The sequence below is a fragment of the Indicator indicator genome, chromosome 10 (assembly GCF_027791375.1).
Source record: "Indicator indicator isolate 239-I01 chromosome 10, UM_Iind_1.1, whole genome shotgun sequence".
Lineage (NCBI taxonomy): Eukaryota > Metazoa > Chordata > Aves > Piciformes > Indicatoridae > Indicator > Indicator indicator.
Window position 1 is genome coordinate 12,526,022 of NC_072019.1, and position 14,452 is coordinate 12,540,473.

General features: G+C 36.4%; 1 protein-coding gene across 3 annotated transcripts in view; it reads right to left on the reverse strand.

Moving 5' to 3' along the window:
• Window positions 1-2,962: 2,962 nt before the first annotated feature.
• EVI5 (ecotropic viral integration site 5) overlaps window positions 2,963-14,452 on the reverse strand; it is a 72,445-nt gene continuing 60,955 nt past the window's right edge. For all 3 annotated transcript variants that reach the window (XM_054384306.1, XM_054384305.1, XM_054384304.1), the window contains one exon: window positions 2,963-4,184. In XM_054384306.1, the coding sequence (XP_054240281.1) occupies window positions 3,879-4,184 (306 nt within the window). In that variant the 3' untranslated portion in view covers window positions 2,963-3,878. The remainder of the gene's footprint in view (window positions 4,185-14,452) is intronic.

Consider the following 14,452-nt stretch of genomic DNA (forward strand, 5'->3'; position numbering starts at 1 on the left):
GTTGAATTAATGGATTATAGAACATAGAATTATGCCAGTCTCCGGAACCTAGAAACTTCATTCACTTATACGACAGTACACATTTCTAAGAACATGCCACATTGCTTTTGTTTTTCATAATTGTATTCATTCTGGGAAAAGGAGGGGTTTAATCTGTTTTATCATGGATTTAGCAGTTGTATCCTAGTCAACCAGTGTTCATGTATGTATAGGCATGCCTATGTTAGCATGTTTCACTATGAAACAAACCGTGCTATACAGAGATCACATTGAATCTCTGTATTACAGGTTGATTTCTTTTATTTTAGTCTCCAGACTAGCCTAATGGTATTCCTAGGGGATTTTCGTTACCCTCTCTACACCTTCCCCCCAAAACGAGTTACATTGTATTAGCAGCACACCCAGTCTAAAACATGGATATTTTTATGCTAACATATCTTTAGTACATTCTAGCTTAAAATATGTTGTATGAGTAGCAATTTTCACTAAGTCACTAGCATAGTCTCTGATACAGAACAGTGATTACACAAAAAACCCCAGAGAAACACACAGTTCCTTCTGTGTTGCAGTTCTGTGAAATGGCTGAGTACTGATTAAAGTCAGTAGTACAAGACTTACAAACTGGGTTTGTTAAATATATGCAAACCTGTATGCAGATGCTTCTTTTAATCATTTTCATAGCCATTTTTTTGTTGTTGTTACCACCAGAAATTTTGCACACAGTTGAAAATTGAATTTAGTGCAAAATACTGCTTCAGGAATGCTTGTGTAGATGTGGCCTGCATTTAATCAGACAAACATGATCAACACGAATAAAGCCATGCTGAGCTGTGAATGTAATGCATGCTCCTTAACTTCACAGACGTGCTTTCTCCTAACTAGTCATGGTCCAAATTTTTCACAGATCTTATGAATTTTCAATACATGAAAATAAATAACTTAAGGACAAAGAGATCTAATCATAAATGCCTACAACTAAAAACGTTCACTCTTTTAGCCTGGACAAATAAGAAAACACTAAGACTAAGGCTTCTCTAGTTCTTGAAGGCATTTGATTATCAGATTGTGAAAGCAGAACCATTTCCTCTATGAAATATAAAGCACAATTTACATGGAAACTCTGTATGTAGAAGGGCTTCCCTAGTTCCCTTACCTAGTTCACCTGTCTTCTCAGTTGCAGCACTTGCATATTCGACAATCTTAAGTTTCCATGATTACATGTTTGGGTTTTTCACCTTATGCTTTTAGCATTCACATTGAGCTCTCACAGTCTGCAAGTAAGAGCAAACTCAAAAGAATGGCAATGTTTGTTAAAAGGTCATGCAAGCAAGGTCATGCCACATAGCATAATTAGCATGCTTTATTTATTACATTAATAAATAGATTATTTATGCTGTTGATGACGTTCTATAACACACAGGCAAAGAGATTAGTGTAATTTTTTTGTAGAATAGTTGCAGAAAAAGCAGGATGATTTCAAACAACCTCTTTCAGGTTATCTTCCCAGAATACTCTGTAACTAAGTCTTTTGAAACTGCTGCACATCCTTCATCATGTGCACCCTCAGCAGTAGAAGAGATGCAGCTAGTTTGATAAGGAATTTTGCTTTTCTATTGGTATTTTTTAATGCTGATATTCAGTGTCAGTATTTATTCTATTAGTATACTTTAAAACCACAGAAGTTCAGGAAACAACCCTTGCCAACTAATCTCATTTGCTATCACTTGAACAGCAAGGCAGTTACTGCAAAATCATAACACTTCACTGTTCAAACAGACAAGATTTTTATGGCTCTCCAACTGAATTTTCCACCTACCACTCACTACAGAACATTACTTTCAAGAGAGACTTGCAGCTGGTATTGATGACAGGCAACAAGATATTTGTCACCTAGCCTCTTGGGCAACAATTATCCAGGTGCAAATGCAAGTTACCAGATGTTGAGTGGAAGGAAAAAAGGCAACTGTTACTTGTTAGCAAACAACAGTGCTTCTGCTTCGAGTTTGCATACATGAGATTTCCAACAGGGATCACACAGCTAATCCACCTCAGAGACAGCAATTTTCACAGGCTATAGTGGGAGCTAAATATTCACTAGTAGGATGTGGGAAAACTGCTGAAATTTAAAAGAAAGTTTGGAGCTGCATAAATTGGTAACTTGGAATTTGTCACTCACCTTTTTTAAGACTGAAATTAGATTGCACCTGGGCAGATCATACTGTTGAGATGCCCACAATGTGCCTTCCTGTCATTCTCTGAACATGTATTACCTCCTGAGTTGTACTGTTTCTTTCTGAGGACATATTCAAAATAAAAGGAAATTCCTAGGATCAGCAGGTGTGCTGCAGTATGCTTCCACTGTTCTGCAATTGTAAAAACTACCCTGCTTCTTGAGGGTAGCAAGATGGTTAATGCATGCTCTCAGTACCAAATTCTGCATCGGTTTGTTTTTTCAGTCTTACTAACAGAACAGTTGCAAACATTGCTAAAATGAAGTCTTAAAGATTGTTTAATTACACAAGATGGCAAGAGTAGCTGCCATTAAGAATATTCTTGACTAGACTGTAGCTGAGATGACAACAGCAGAAATTCTTATTCTCTTCAAGAAGCTAGGGTCATTTTACTGGATCTCAATTTTCAGGAGAGCAGGAAAACAGAATGCTCAGTTATTACTGCCTTTGGGAATCACAGCTATTTAGTGACAGGAGTGATAGCTTTTTCCTTAGTTCTGCAGCATAAAACTGTAAGACGGCTGAACTTGCACACTGCACTGTATCATGCCTTCATTAAAACTAAGATATGAATAATTTCTCACCTTATTTGAACTGCTAGTCTAAGCTGTAGCCAGTAAGTAACTGTGTGGTAACCAAGGGCTGTAGCTTAGAAGTGAGTAAACAGTAAATGCTGCAACCTTTTTAAATCATGAAAAATTTATTTTCATTACATATATATGAAGGTAAAGGATGTCAGTCAATAGTGTTTTGAACAAGCATTTCTGACATGAACCTGTTAGTGTAGCTAGGCTGAAACTTAAAGTTAGTGTTTTGCCTTTATTTAGTAATTAATTTCTAGTGTATATATACAGAATTCATTTTCCTGTTAGAATACCAGACACAGTAATATTGCAACATTTACATTCTTCATATAAAACGGTCTCATGTACATTTTCTATTTGGTGTAGATACATAAATATGTACAAAATAAACATTATTGTAATTAATATATTCAGACCAGGTATTATTTTAGCAACATCAAAAGCAGATGCACATAGAATCTAAGTGAAAATGGTGAAAAACACCTTTATGACATTAGTGACCATTATTTGCATATATGTAGTAGTACAGATAAAGGCTCCTCTTTCAAGCCTTTTGTGGGCATCCAATAACTTTAGTAAAAACAAAAGTAACTGAGAAACATAAGTATGTGTGTATATATATATATATACACACACACACGTCATGATCAGATGGTCTGCTAGGGTCCATCTTGATCACAAACAGGTAACAATGTAAAACACATTTGTTCAGAGCATAAAATATTGCACAAGAGCAGTTTCTTTTGGGGAAAGTAATTCCTTTGTGGAAAGCAAAAATGCTTCTTATGCATTAAAGAAATGGTATATTTGCACTTTCTAAACGAAGGAACATTCAATAATACTGTCAGAACTGCCATCTGTCAACTTACTCCCAGCCTGTTTTATGGCAACAGTATGGCATCGGTACGATTTGGCAAAGAGAGAAGGCAGATTGACAGTGCACGTTAGCACTGTCCAGACCAGATCCAAGAGTTACCTAAACCAGCTGCTGCATAGTTACCATTATCTGACAACATCACCCTTAAAGAAATATGAAAGCCTTCAATGCTAGTCACAGTGATAATCACACAGTAGTAGAATAAGATTCCATTCTTCTCTGCTTGGAAACCATCTTGTCTGAATTTCCACTTGGAAGGGCACTTTCCTCAGTATCACTGTCACTGCTGTCCACAACTGTGCTATCCAAAGTCATCTGACCAGTCCTCCTGTGTAGATGAAAGTTCACCGCACTCTCCTGTGTGGAATCAGTCATAAAATCTTCATCAGAAGAATGAAATGATTCATCATCTCCTGTGAAATGGTTGACAATGTGAATCCCATCAAAAGTGGGTTGGTCTGAGAAGTCTCTCTGGCCTTTTAGACATTTGATCTGTTAGAAAAAGTGGAAGTTAACAGTTAATTAGAGCTGAAGAGTACAGCAGCAAACCCCCCACATATCCAATAAGTGTCTCATTGAACTCTTACTGGATTAAATTAAATGCTAGATCTAGAAGTAGCACATCTGATGATCACTTCAAATATCATCTGGAATCAGCACAAAGTGATTCTCATCTGACTGCCTGAGCAGAGACCTTCAAAAATATCTTAAGTAGTACTTGGAACTTTCCAAAATTCTCCTTCTACCCCCAGAATATTTCAGTTTTAAGGCTTAACAAATAAGGTACCTAGAATTGCTAACGACTGATTTCTCCAGGCTACTTATTACATCTTCAATATCACCACAAGGATACTTTGTAGCCAGTTTTCTAGAGAGGTCTATTTGTTTTGTTAACACTCTGGCCTTCACTTCTTCCTTCTACAGCTCCATTTTTGCCCTTATCACTTGGCATCTCACTTGAGAAAAGCCCTCCTCTAATCCCGAAGAGCAGGGTCCCAGGTGAATATTGCCAGCTTGACACACCCACAGAAATAAAACAGAGTATGCTTTGTTCTGTCTATGCTGCAAGTGTCTTCATTACCTAGTTCAGACACTATGAGATTTCAGATAAAATACAAGAAAAAGATTTTTGTATGGCATAATTTTAAAAGACAATCAAGACAAAAATTACTATCAGACCATGGAGAGATAAGAAAACACTTTAATTTAAAAAGAACTGTAGAGTGATAAACTACTACAACTATTCAAGCTACTCAAAAGTAAAATCTACATATCTGAAGTCTGACAAGTCCCCAGATAACTTCATGAGAATAACTGCAAATCATGGAAGACATTTCTGAGGCTGGTTTTTTTCCTCCTTAGAATTTCACTTCTGCTAACTTTTAGGAGAAACTACCTTAGGGTCAGTTTGGCAGTCTAAGAACATTAGGATAAAAAAATCCTAAGGATGCAGATAAGCATTAAAAATGCATTACAGAAACTTCCTAATGTCACTCCTGAAGCTTAAAACCAAAGATGCACCAAGAGCGGCTTTATAAGTGACTTTTCACAGTAACAGACACCTGGAAAATAGAAAGAAGAAAAATGCTGAAGAGCTTCTTAACACAATTCTCTTTAATGTTTCAGAAATCTAAATAAATATTCACTTCAATAAATAAAGTGTGTGTAGATCCTAGCTCTTGACACCAATACAAGATTTCTACCAATTCATTTGGATAAGAAGGGACCTTTGTGCTTACCTTGGGCTTGTGCAAAAGGTAAGAATGAAAAAGGGGTTGCAAAAAGATGTCAAGAGTCAAATCATGCTAGTAGTCATCAAATTGGATGTTAAGAGCATGTAAAAGCTCCAGTTTATAACATGTATCAAAATGTCTGTTAGGAATACAGGTACGTTCTGTGGATCTAAACTTTAGTTGTAGCTACACACACTAACAATAGTTTTTGTATTTTCTTCATATGTGTATAGGCTGCAATTGTTTTTTGAGGAACTTGCTTGTTTAAAGGCAAGCAAAGAAAAAAAAGTCTCACACTTGCACAGTGTAATTCCAGTTGTAACCTAAACTGGCTTATGCCAAATATTAGATACTGAACAGCAACACCTATCTGGAATAAATTGTTACTAGGTTATATACCTAGATAGAGCAAGCCTGATACAGAGATTCTTGTGTTATTTACAAATACTATTCCTATAAATATCCTGCAATATGATCAGATTAGATACCACATGAAGTTACCAAAACAGTTATCAAACTTAGTCACTAAGTAAATAAAACAGAAAAATAAACCAAAGCCCAGCAATTTCTCTCCACTCTCACCATAAAAAAACACCCCAAAGCCTTTGCTGTGCAAGTGACTACAAATTTCCTATTAAAAGTAACAAATTACGTGCATTTAGGTCTGAACAGTTAAGTCATTGGGTCAGCCTGAAATTATGAAGCCGACACTTTGTTAGTTGTTTTGAACTTTCAGAAAGCCAATCCAATGGCCAACTATTTACCCGAAGACTTAAACACATGACACTTTTAGACTAACATATTTAGGTAAAAAGACAAAACCATGGCTTCATGGTTTTAGGCACTAGCATTTTCGAACACCAAATGAGAGTCTGCAGATGATGCTGTTGGCGAAAAAAAAAGAAGATTAATAGACACAGCTTTTGCCAATTCCTAGTTAGGGAAAATAGTATGTTATCTTTTGTTATTCTAATAAAAGGATGCACAACCTGTGACCTTCCAGAAACATTTCTTTTGACCTGCAGCTTTACATTTGCATCCACTTATTCACAATTACTCCTCACATCCAAGGAGGACCAGATTTCTAGGACCAACCATGAACGTATTGTAGAGATTGTGACAAGTCTGTCAGAGGTCCTAGAGTTTCATAATGTCCCTGTGTGCTTGAAAAATGGCCATCCCAACCAGAAGCACAAACACATGGTAGCACAGAATTTGTCTGTATTATAGGGACCAACAGGCTGGATAGCAACACTGCTGAAAAGGACAGGGGGTCCTGAGACACAGGAAGCTAAACATAAACCAGCAGGGTCCCAAAGCAGTGACAACGGCTAATACCATGTATTAGGCTGTATTGACAAGGTCATAGCCAATACAGTTACATAAGAACTCTCTCTTATCTGGCACTTGTTAAATTGCATCTGTTCTATTCCACACTTGCTACCTTGCTCCTTCTTCAGTACAAGATACTCATGAGTACATTCAGTGGAGAGGCACTAAGATAGCTAGAGGGGCAGGAGCTTATGAATAGATAGACGATCTGGTTCTTTACTGAGGGAAGAGACATTGATCATAACACAAAACACAAGGTTGTCTTCGAATATGAAGAGAAAATAATTGCTACAAGGCTAGTTAAGAACTAGAACAACTTGTTCAGAGACTGTAGAGTCTCCATCCAGAGTGGCTTTCAACAACCGACAAAGCCCTAAGCAACTTGCTCTGAATTCAATGCTGATCCTGTTTTGCGCAGGAAGTTGGGGTAGAGGCCTCCCAGGGTCCCTTCCAACCTGAACAAGGTTACAATTCAGTGAGATGTGCAAAAAGCACAGGTAGTAGGATGCGTATTGCTGTTCTTATGGCAGCCATTTTGAGTTTGGGAAATTGAAATACTTTGCCCCTGCCAAAATTACTGCATTTCTTGAAAATGCCATTTGAATCCAAATGCCTTCACATGAAATATATGTTAATTTATCACAAAACCGTTTACAGCAAAATGTTACTTTCATTTTACAGTTAGAAATCTTTTGCTTTCATCATGTAAATTCTTGTAATTTTCAATTGAAGGTAGAATCTGATTTGAATCTTAATTTTTTTTTTAACATAAAATTTGATGAAAGCAAATAACCTACTAAAAATCAAAAGTGTCCAGTAGAATAGGTTGGGAACATTTATGCACTATTTTCAGTTTTGTGTACTTTGAAAGCTGAAAATATTTCGGGGTACCTCAATCTAATTTATCCAGGAACATTTTTGAAGGAGCCTGATTATCAGCCATTTCTGTGGTAGCTGCAAGGTTTTGTAACATCTTGTAGACAGCATGCACTCCAATGCAATTGCATACTAATGGCTACTATCAGCTTAGGGCTCTAAACCAGAGGTTTCTTAAAATAACAAGTTTGTATTCTCACATAACTTTAGAGTCTGGCAAGTAAGGCACTGTGCTTCTAACAGAAAAAGCAGCAGCTTTTTTCAAGATGGGAACAAAAGAAGTGTCTTACTGGCTCAGGGCAATAGTCCATCAGCCTAATATTGTGTCTCCAACAGTGACAATAGTACTTTCATGTTGTGTTTTTAAGTGAGTATGACCAACTTTTGCGCAATCCATTCCCTTCAGATTCGCAAGCACCCAATCTCTTGTCCATAAAATGTTGTAGCAGAAAGGAGAGTGCACCTCTTCCTATCTGTTTTAGCATAAACCATGGCATTTTTAAAAATCTGCTGTCCACTTCCACAGCTTCCAGTAAGCTCCAGAAATTACTTTGTTTTAAACTATTCTCCTACTTACTTCAGGAATTGCCCCTGAAATCTGGTAATGCAGGAGCAAGTGATGAAAAGCAGTTCTGCAGTCATGATTCTGAAACATGTTAACACCTCTCTCAGCTTTCTAAAACAGATGAGTCCCAAGCCTTTTTAGCCTCCCCAGATCACGTAGTGCTCAAGACCACAAATCATTTTAGCTGCTCCTTAATTTCCCACAGACCTTCAAACTCTCCGCATCCACTGCCAGGTGAAGACACCAGCCATGCACCAAGGTTTTATAGTGGCAGTAAAAAAACCTTTTATTTTGTTTTTAATATACTTCCTACTGATGCTCAGCATAGCCTTGTTTAGTTTGGGTGCTGCTGCACGCTAAGCCAATTATGTCAGAGGACCCTGAGGCAACTCCAAGATATCTTTCCTGATTTGTAACTACCAGTTCCATGTTTGTCATTGTGTAGATAATGACTTAGATTTTGCAACTAATTGATTAAGCTTCTTTACATTGAAGCTCACCTGTCATCTTTTTAAGGGACACTTCTTGAGATTCTTGCTGTCAGTGTTTTTATTTGAATGTTGAAAGGCAGCTTAAAGTATGAGGTGAAGTGCTATGCCAAGATCTTGTAATTTGTGTAGTCAAACGTATCAAGATAATGGAAAATCCAAAGGAAGAGTCAAAGAGGGGGCATGTGGACCCAACCCAAACACCCTCCAGCCCCCATCCCAAACCTAATGTCTGCTCTATCCTTACCATTCCACCTGGAGTGAAAAAGAACAGCCCTTTTTGTTGCAGCTGTGTAGAGCAGAGACTTGCATCCCAGCGTCTGTCACTTGTGTTCTCTTTTGTACAAAAAGCCAATAGTGGTTAAAGCTGTTCAGTTTCAGGTCTGTCCCTCCTTCATGTGAAGGGAACTAGACCTCTGTCACCTCGACAAGTGACATTCAAATGAACCCTGACTGTTTCTTACTGCTTCATTTTTGCAAGAATCTCAAATCTGATCACATCTGCAAAAAGCCCATGTCTGGTAAACCCACATGTTTTGCTTTTAATTCTCAAATCCAGGTCATATTGCCTAGATGACTGCAGCTTCAACCTAGTTTTCACTACAGGACGTTCATGTGGTCTCTAGAACATTTCAAAATGTTAATAACATTATCTGACCAAAATGTATACCATCATCATCCCTTCAAAGCCAGTTGGATCAAAATGATTATTTTGTTTGCTTTTATATACCTTCTTATGCCTAAGAGGTTCAGTGTTTTTAAGACAGATATGTGCTACTGGTCAACATATGAAAATACTTCAATTGTACATACCCTCAGGAGATAACACTGTCCTTTCACAAATTTGGGAGAGCTGAAAAAAGGCTAACAATCAGAGTTTTGAATCTCAGAATAAATCTTCTTACCTGATGTTGACTGCCTCATCAAGCCAGGCATGAGGGAGAGATAGTAAAGAAAAATGTAGATGTTTTAGTACAATTCAGAAGTTCTTCCACGTTAAAATCATAGAATAGTTTGAAGCTTGCCAATAAATATTTAATCTACTCATGGCAGGATAAGCAAGCAAGGCACAAGTGAGATCAAAATATGATAAAAACATGACCACTGCCTTGGGTGAATAGTTTTTGGCAAAAAGCAGTATGTTAAATTTTCATTTAAATAAAGATATTGAATTATCTGTGTTTTTACTTATAGCAAGAGGAATCTAGAACTCAGAGTTCCCTGTTTGTCTCCTTCTTAGCAACAGTAGGAAATCTTAGTAAGATTTCCTGCTTAAAACCCAAATATGAATCAAAACAAAACTAGAATGTTGCTGAAAGTATGATCTAACCACATTTAGCTGAAGAGAAACAAGTTATAAGTATTTTCAAATACCTATCTATAATTCAGAAAAATATTGTCAATTTGGCAACATGAAGTAAGAAGTCAAGATCTAATTACAAGTCAATTAAAAATACCTGTTATGATCTCTTAAACTGGAATCACATTTAACATAAATAACAGCAATTTAATCGGTGTTCTTAAAAATTCCACATTCCTTATCATATGTAACAAGATGACTATTACATACTGCTGACCCTCTCCCACTGTGATGGGATCACTCCAATTTAGTGCACTATCACTTCTCTAAAATAACTCCTGCTAACCTCTTTTGGAAACCCACTTATCTCAGAAAACGAAGTAGTCAGAGCATCTCAGATTAAATTAATGGAAAATGTGTTATTATTTGGGATATGAACATTAGTGCAGACAAATATTACATCCAGTAGAATGCAGAAGCATTTCTTCGGCACACGACATAAAAAGAGCTAACGGTGTAAAGGCTGCAGGCCTCTTCATGTTACTTTTTCATTTCTATGGACACATGCAACTCCTGAGATATCTTAAGCTTTCTGAAGCCCATTTTTAAACAGACTGTTGTACTTCAGTGAGCTACATTCATACTGAAACCATTTCAACATGAACACTGCACAAATGGAGACACCATGAGCAAAATGAATAGTTGCAGAAACTAATACTAGCAATCCATCGCCTAAAACAATTCTTAGCAAGTTTAAGGGCTGAACAGAAACTGCATTTGCATTGTAGTTAAATTTCTCCAACAGAATCAGCATCCTTACGTGAAAGGGACTGCTAGGCATGCATTGCGACAGAACTACGAGAGCATTTTAATGAAAGGCACTGTTCATTAATCTTCAAACGTGAAAAGTCTGAGATAAAAAAAAACAACCTTAAGTATGGTTTAACACAGCCTGCAATAACGAAAAAGACCTTAATGCAAAACTAAAACAACTTTAAAAACATTCTTCATTTTACTCAAGCATGAGAGTTTTTACCTGAACTTGTGGATCACATGCAACAGAGAATAACATTTTAAGAGCTTTCTCAACTCATATAGCTCTCAAGATTACATGTAAGATTATGCCAATGACGCACTGCGTATAGTATGGTCACATTGTTTAGAAACAGTGACACATTCTCTAACTAATTTAAAAAGTAATTTGAAAAAGATTTGTTAAATTAGAAGCAAAGCATAAATTAGAACAAAGCTCAAAATGGTGGCTTTTATTTCTATGTCAGTGAATTTCCTGTTTCACTTCAATTAACATTAAGGGTTTTTCTTTTTCTAAAGGCTTAGCTACAAATGCAGCTATAATTAGGATTATTAACTTGTGAATAATAGCCATAATGCCAGAGAAGTGTCATGTTTAAAAATCAATGACAATTCAAGAAGCCCAAACCAATCAGACTAAATGGATGCTTAATTCAGGAACTCCCATTTACTGTGTTTTCCCATTACCCTACCACTGTTGTCCCTCCTGAGGAAGATGTCCTACCTAATACAACGGGGACTCAGTTTGAAAGGTAACAGCTGAGAGGGACTGCATGGGCCTCTCTTCCCTGAAATCCAGATCTCATTCTGAAGCCATTTTGGATTATCCAATGCTGTATTTACCTCTAGAGATTTTAAAACTCAATTAGAATACAGGAAATACATTACATCGTCATTTGTTGCTTTCACAAAGGTGGTTTTTTTTCTTTTAAAATGTTAAGATTAAAACTCTTCCAGTACAACTTTGATTCTTTTCTCATTTCCTGAAGATGTCCTGCTTCAGTCTAAAATCTGACTAATTTTGAAACAGATAAAATAGAAAATTATATTCTCAAACAGGAAGTGCTACTAAGCTGTTCTCTTTACTGCTCCTTTCCCCAAGATTTCATGCCATGTCAAAATTTTTAAAAATCACTGCAAAGTAGCTAAATTTTGTTGAACTCTAGGTGTTCACCACATTCTAATGGGTTGTTGAAAAGTCATGGACACATGGAGAAAAGGAAACACATTTTAAAATGCATAAAAATATGTGGAAAACTGTTTCAGAGAAGCTTCACTACAATGCCAACTTGGTAGTTCACCTAAACTACATTTTTTAATATTTGCTTGAAGTGTTTGGGGGCAGTTGGACACGAACTAAACAAATGAGTGTCATTAAACAAAAATCAATGGGAGTGAAATTGCTGTTAAAAAAAAGGCAGAGTATCAAGGTATTGCCATTTAAGAAAGCAGGAAATGTCTTGATCATGTTCACAAATAACATGCGGTGAAAGCATTTAGAAATGTGTTTGCAAACTTGCTTCCCTTGCTTAGTAGTCAAAATCACTTAATTTCGTTTCTCATGGAAGGTTTATTTTTTAGATATAATTTTGTCTTTGGTATCCTTTCAATGCGGAAAATAATGTCCTCATCTCAAAGTTTTCACCCACAGAAGTTTTGGTCTGATAAAAATGCCAGTTTTCAGGGAGTCTAGCAATGACCTTTGAAATGAAGTTGTCAGCTAGATCCTGCAGGAACTCATATAAAAATGAAAATAAAAACCAGCTGACATACATTCTTGGATGACTTGGAGTATTTGGCTCCCTATTTTGAAGAGTAATAAACTGAATTTTGGATAAAAATTCATTTGATTTTTTAGGGGTTTTCAGACTTGGAAAAATAAGAAAATACAAAAGTTATATTTTTACTTTCATGGCAGAAAGGTTCAAAGAAGGCTGATTTGCAGTATAACTTAATGCTAGGAAGACAATTTTACACACCTGAACAGACCTAGGCTGCTTTTTATCAGCTGTACCAATATGGCTGATATTCTCAAAAGACACAAATCCAAATAGGGTCTGGACTGAGATTATTCTTGGTTTTTGTCATCTACAGTGGGATTAAAAGCAACAGTACTAAAAGTACTAAAATATTAGGCAGATCTGCCCCACTCATCATTAGCTCTTTAGAATCCAAGCTCATTTATGTGATTAACTACTCAATTCTCCTGATGAAAGAAAGAATTATCCTTGGTTTTGAAAAGATGACCCAGAGTAGTACACTGGTATACAACCTGAAATACATATCTTAAATGAACTTGACTGACTAGGCAGAGTTCAAACCACTGCAGTGTGTCATAAGTGAAAAAAGCAAAAAAGCAGCATGAAATTTCCGAGACTGAGTCACTTCAGACTTCTGGGGTTTTTATAAGCACTTAAATATTTGGCCTCTGTTTTAAACTATGAGATTCTATAAGTCATATTCAGTCTTAGAGTAATACAAAATGCTTTACAAAATCCCTATGAATGTCAGGAGGTTTAAATAAAATCTATTAAATAGTTTTAACGCATTAAAAGAAAGTTCATGTCTGGTTGTCCAGCTATTTATTTCGCATTACTCTGAACGTACTCCCACATTTTCTGACTTAAGTTTTCATAAAAAGTGGTGGGTTTTTTTTCCACCATTATCAGTTAAAGAGCCCTTGAGCCAAAAATAAATATGATGTTAAATGTATGTTGTATATCAGTTTTACCATAGACGAGTCTGCTGTATTGTAAACGTGACAAAGACTACAGCTAGCGACAAGTGTTCAGACCAGAAGGTTTCCAGTGAATCAGAACAGGAAACCAATAAAGCGATCAATGGGAGGTCATGACTTTTTGATCACTGCACTATATGGTTAAAGAGTCTGGTTTTGATCTAGTACTGTGTAATCAAATTAAAACTTCGAAGTTCTGTATGAAATACACATTAGAAATAGCAACAGCACTAAGGAAGTACTCAACTTCAAAAATTATTTTCAAGAGAAATCAGTCACTGGCAACTTAAGTCATATTTTATCTATTAAGGGGATTTTTATAACATCTGACAAGATTGTTGTAGTGAGCATACACAATTCCAAACAGGCTCAAAGCTGACTTAGCCCTGGGAAGTTTCATAAATAGGTAGTTGTTAGGTGGAAAGTTCCAAGAAACTCCTCCTACAAGAAATTCTAAAGAAAGTATTTACTTGGAGTGAGGACATAGCAACAAAAATATTTTAAAACAGCAGCATGATCACACCAAATGTACTACAGTTATCACATCCAGGGAACTGCCTAAAATTCAATGCTCCTTCTCCCTAGAGAAGGCATCTGTAAATAAAAAGAAGTTACTGAAATGTCAAGCTTTAACTGGAAGGTACTGGCTGATAGAGAGACTGAAAATGCAGCTATTATAGGCAACATTTACAGGAAATGATTGTTTTGCACTTTTACTTCTCAAGCACAAACTAAACTCAGCATTTTAAAAAAGATAAATTAACATTTATTTTATGCCTCTGAATTTATTTTATGTCTTCTGTGCTGGCTGCCATTCTGAGAGTGATAAAAGAAATTTGGGAGGGGTGGGGTGTGTTTCCACCACATAAGCACTGTTTTCATCCATAATTTTATAGAGGCATATTAACAAGCTAAT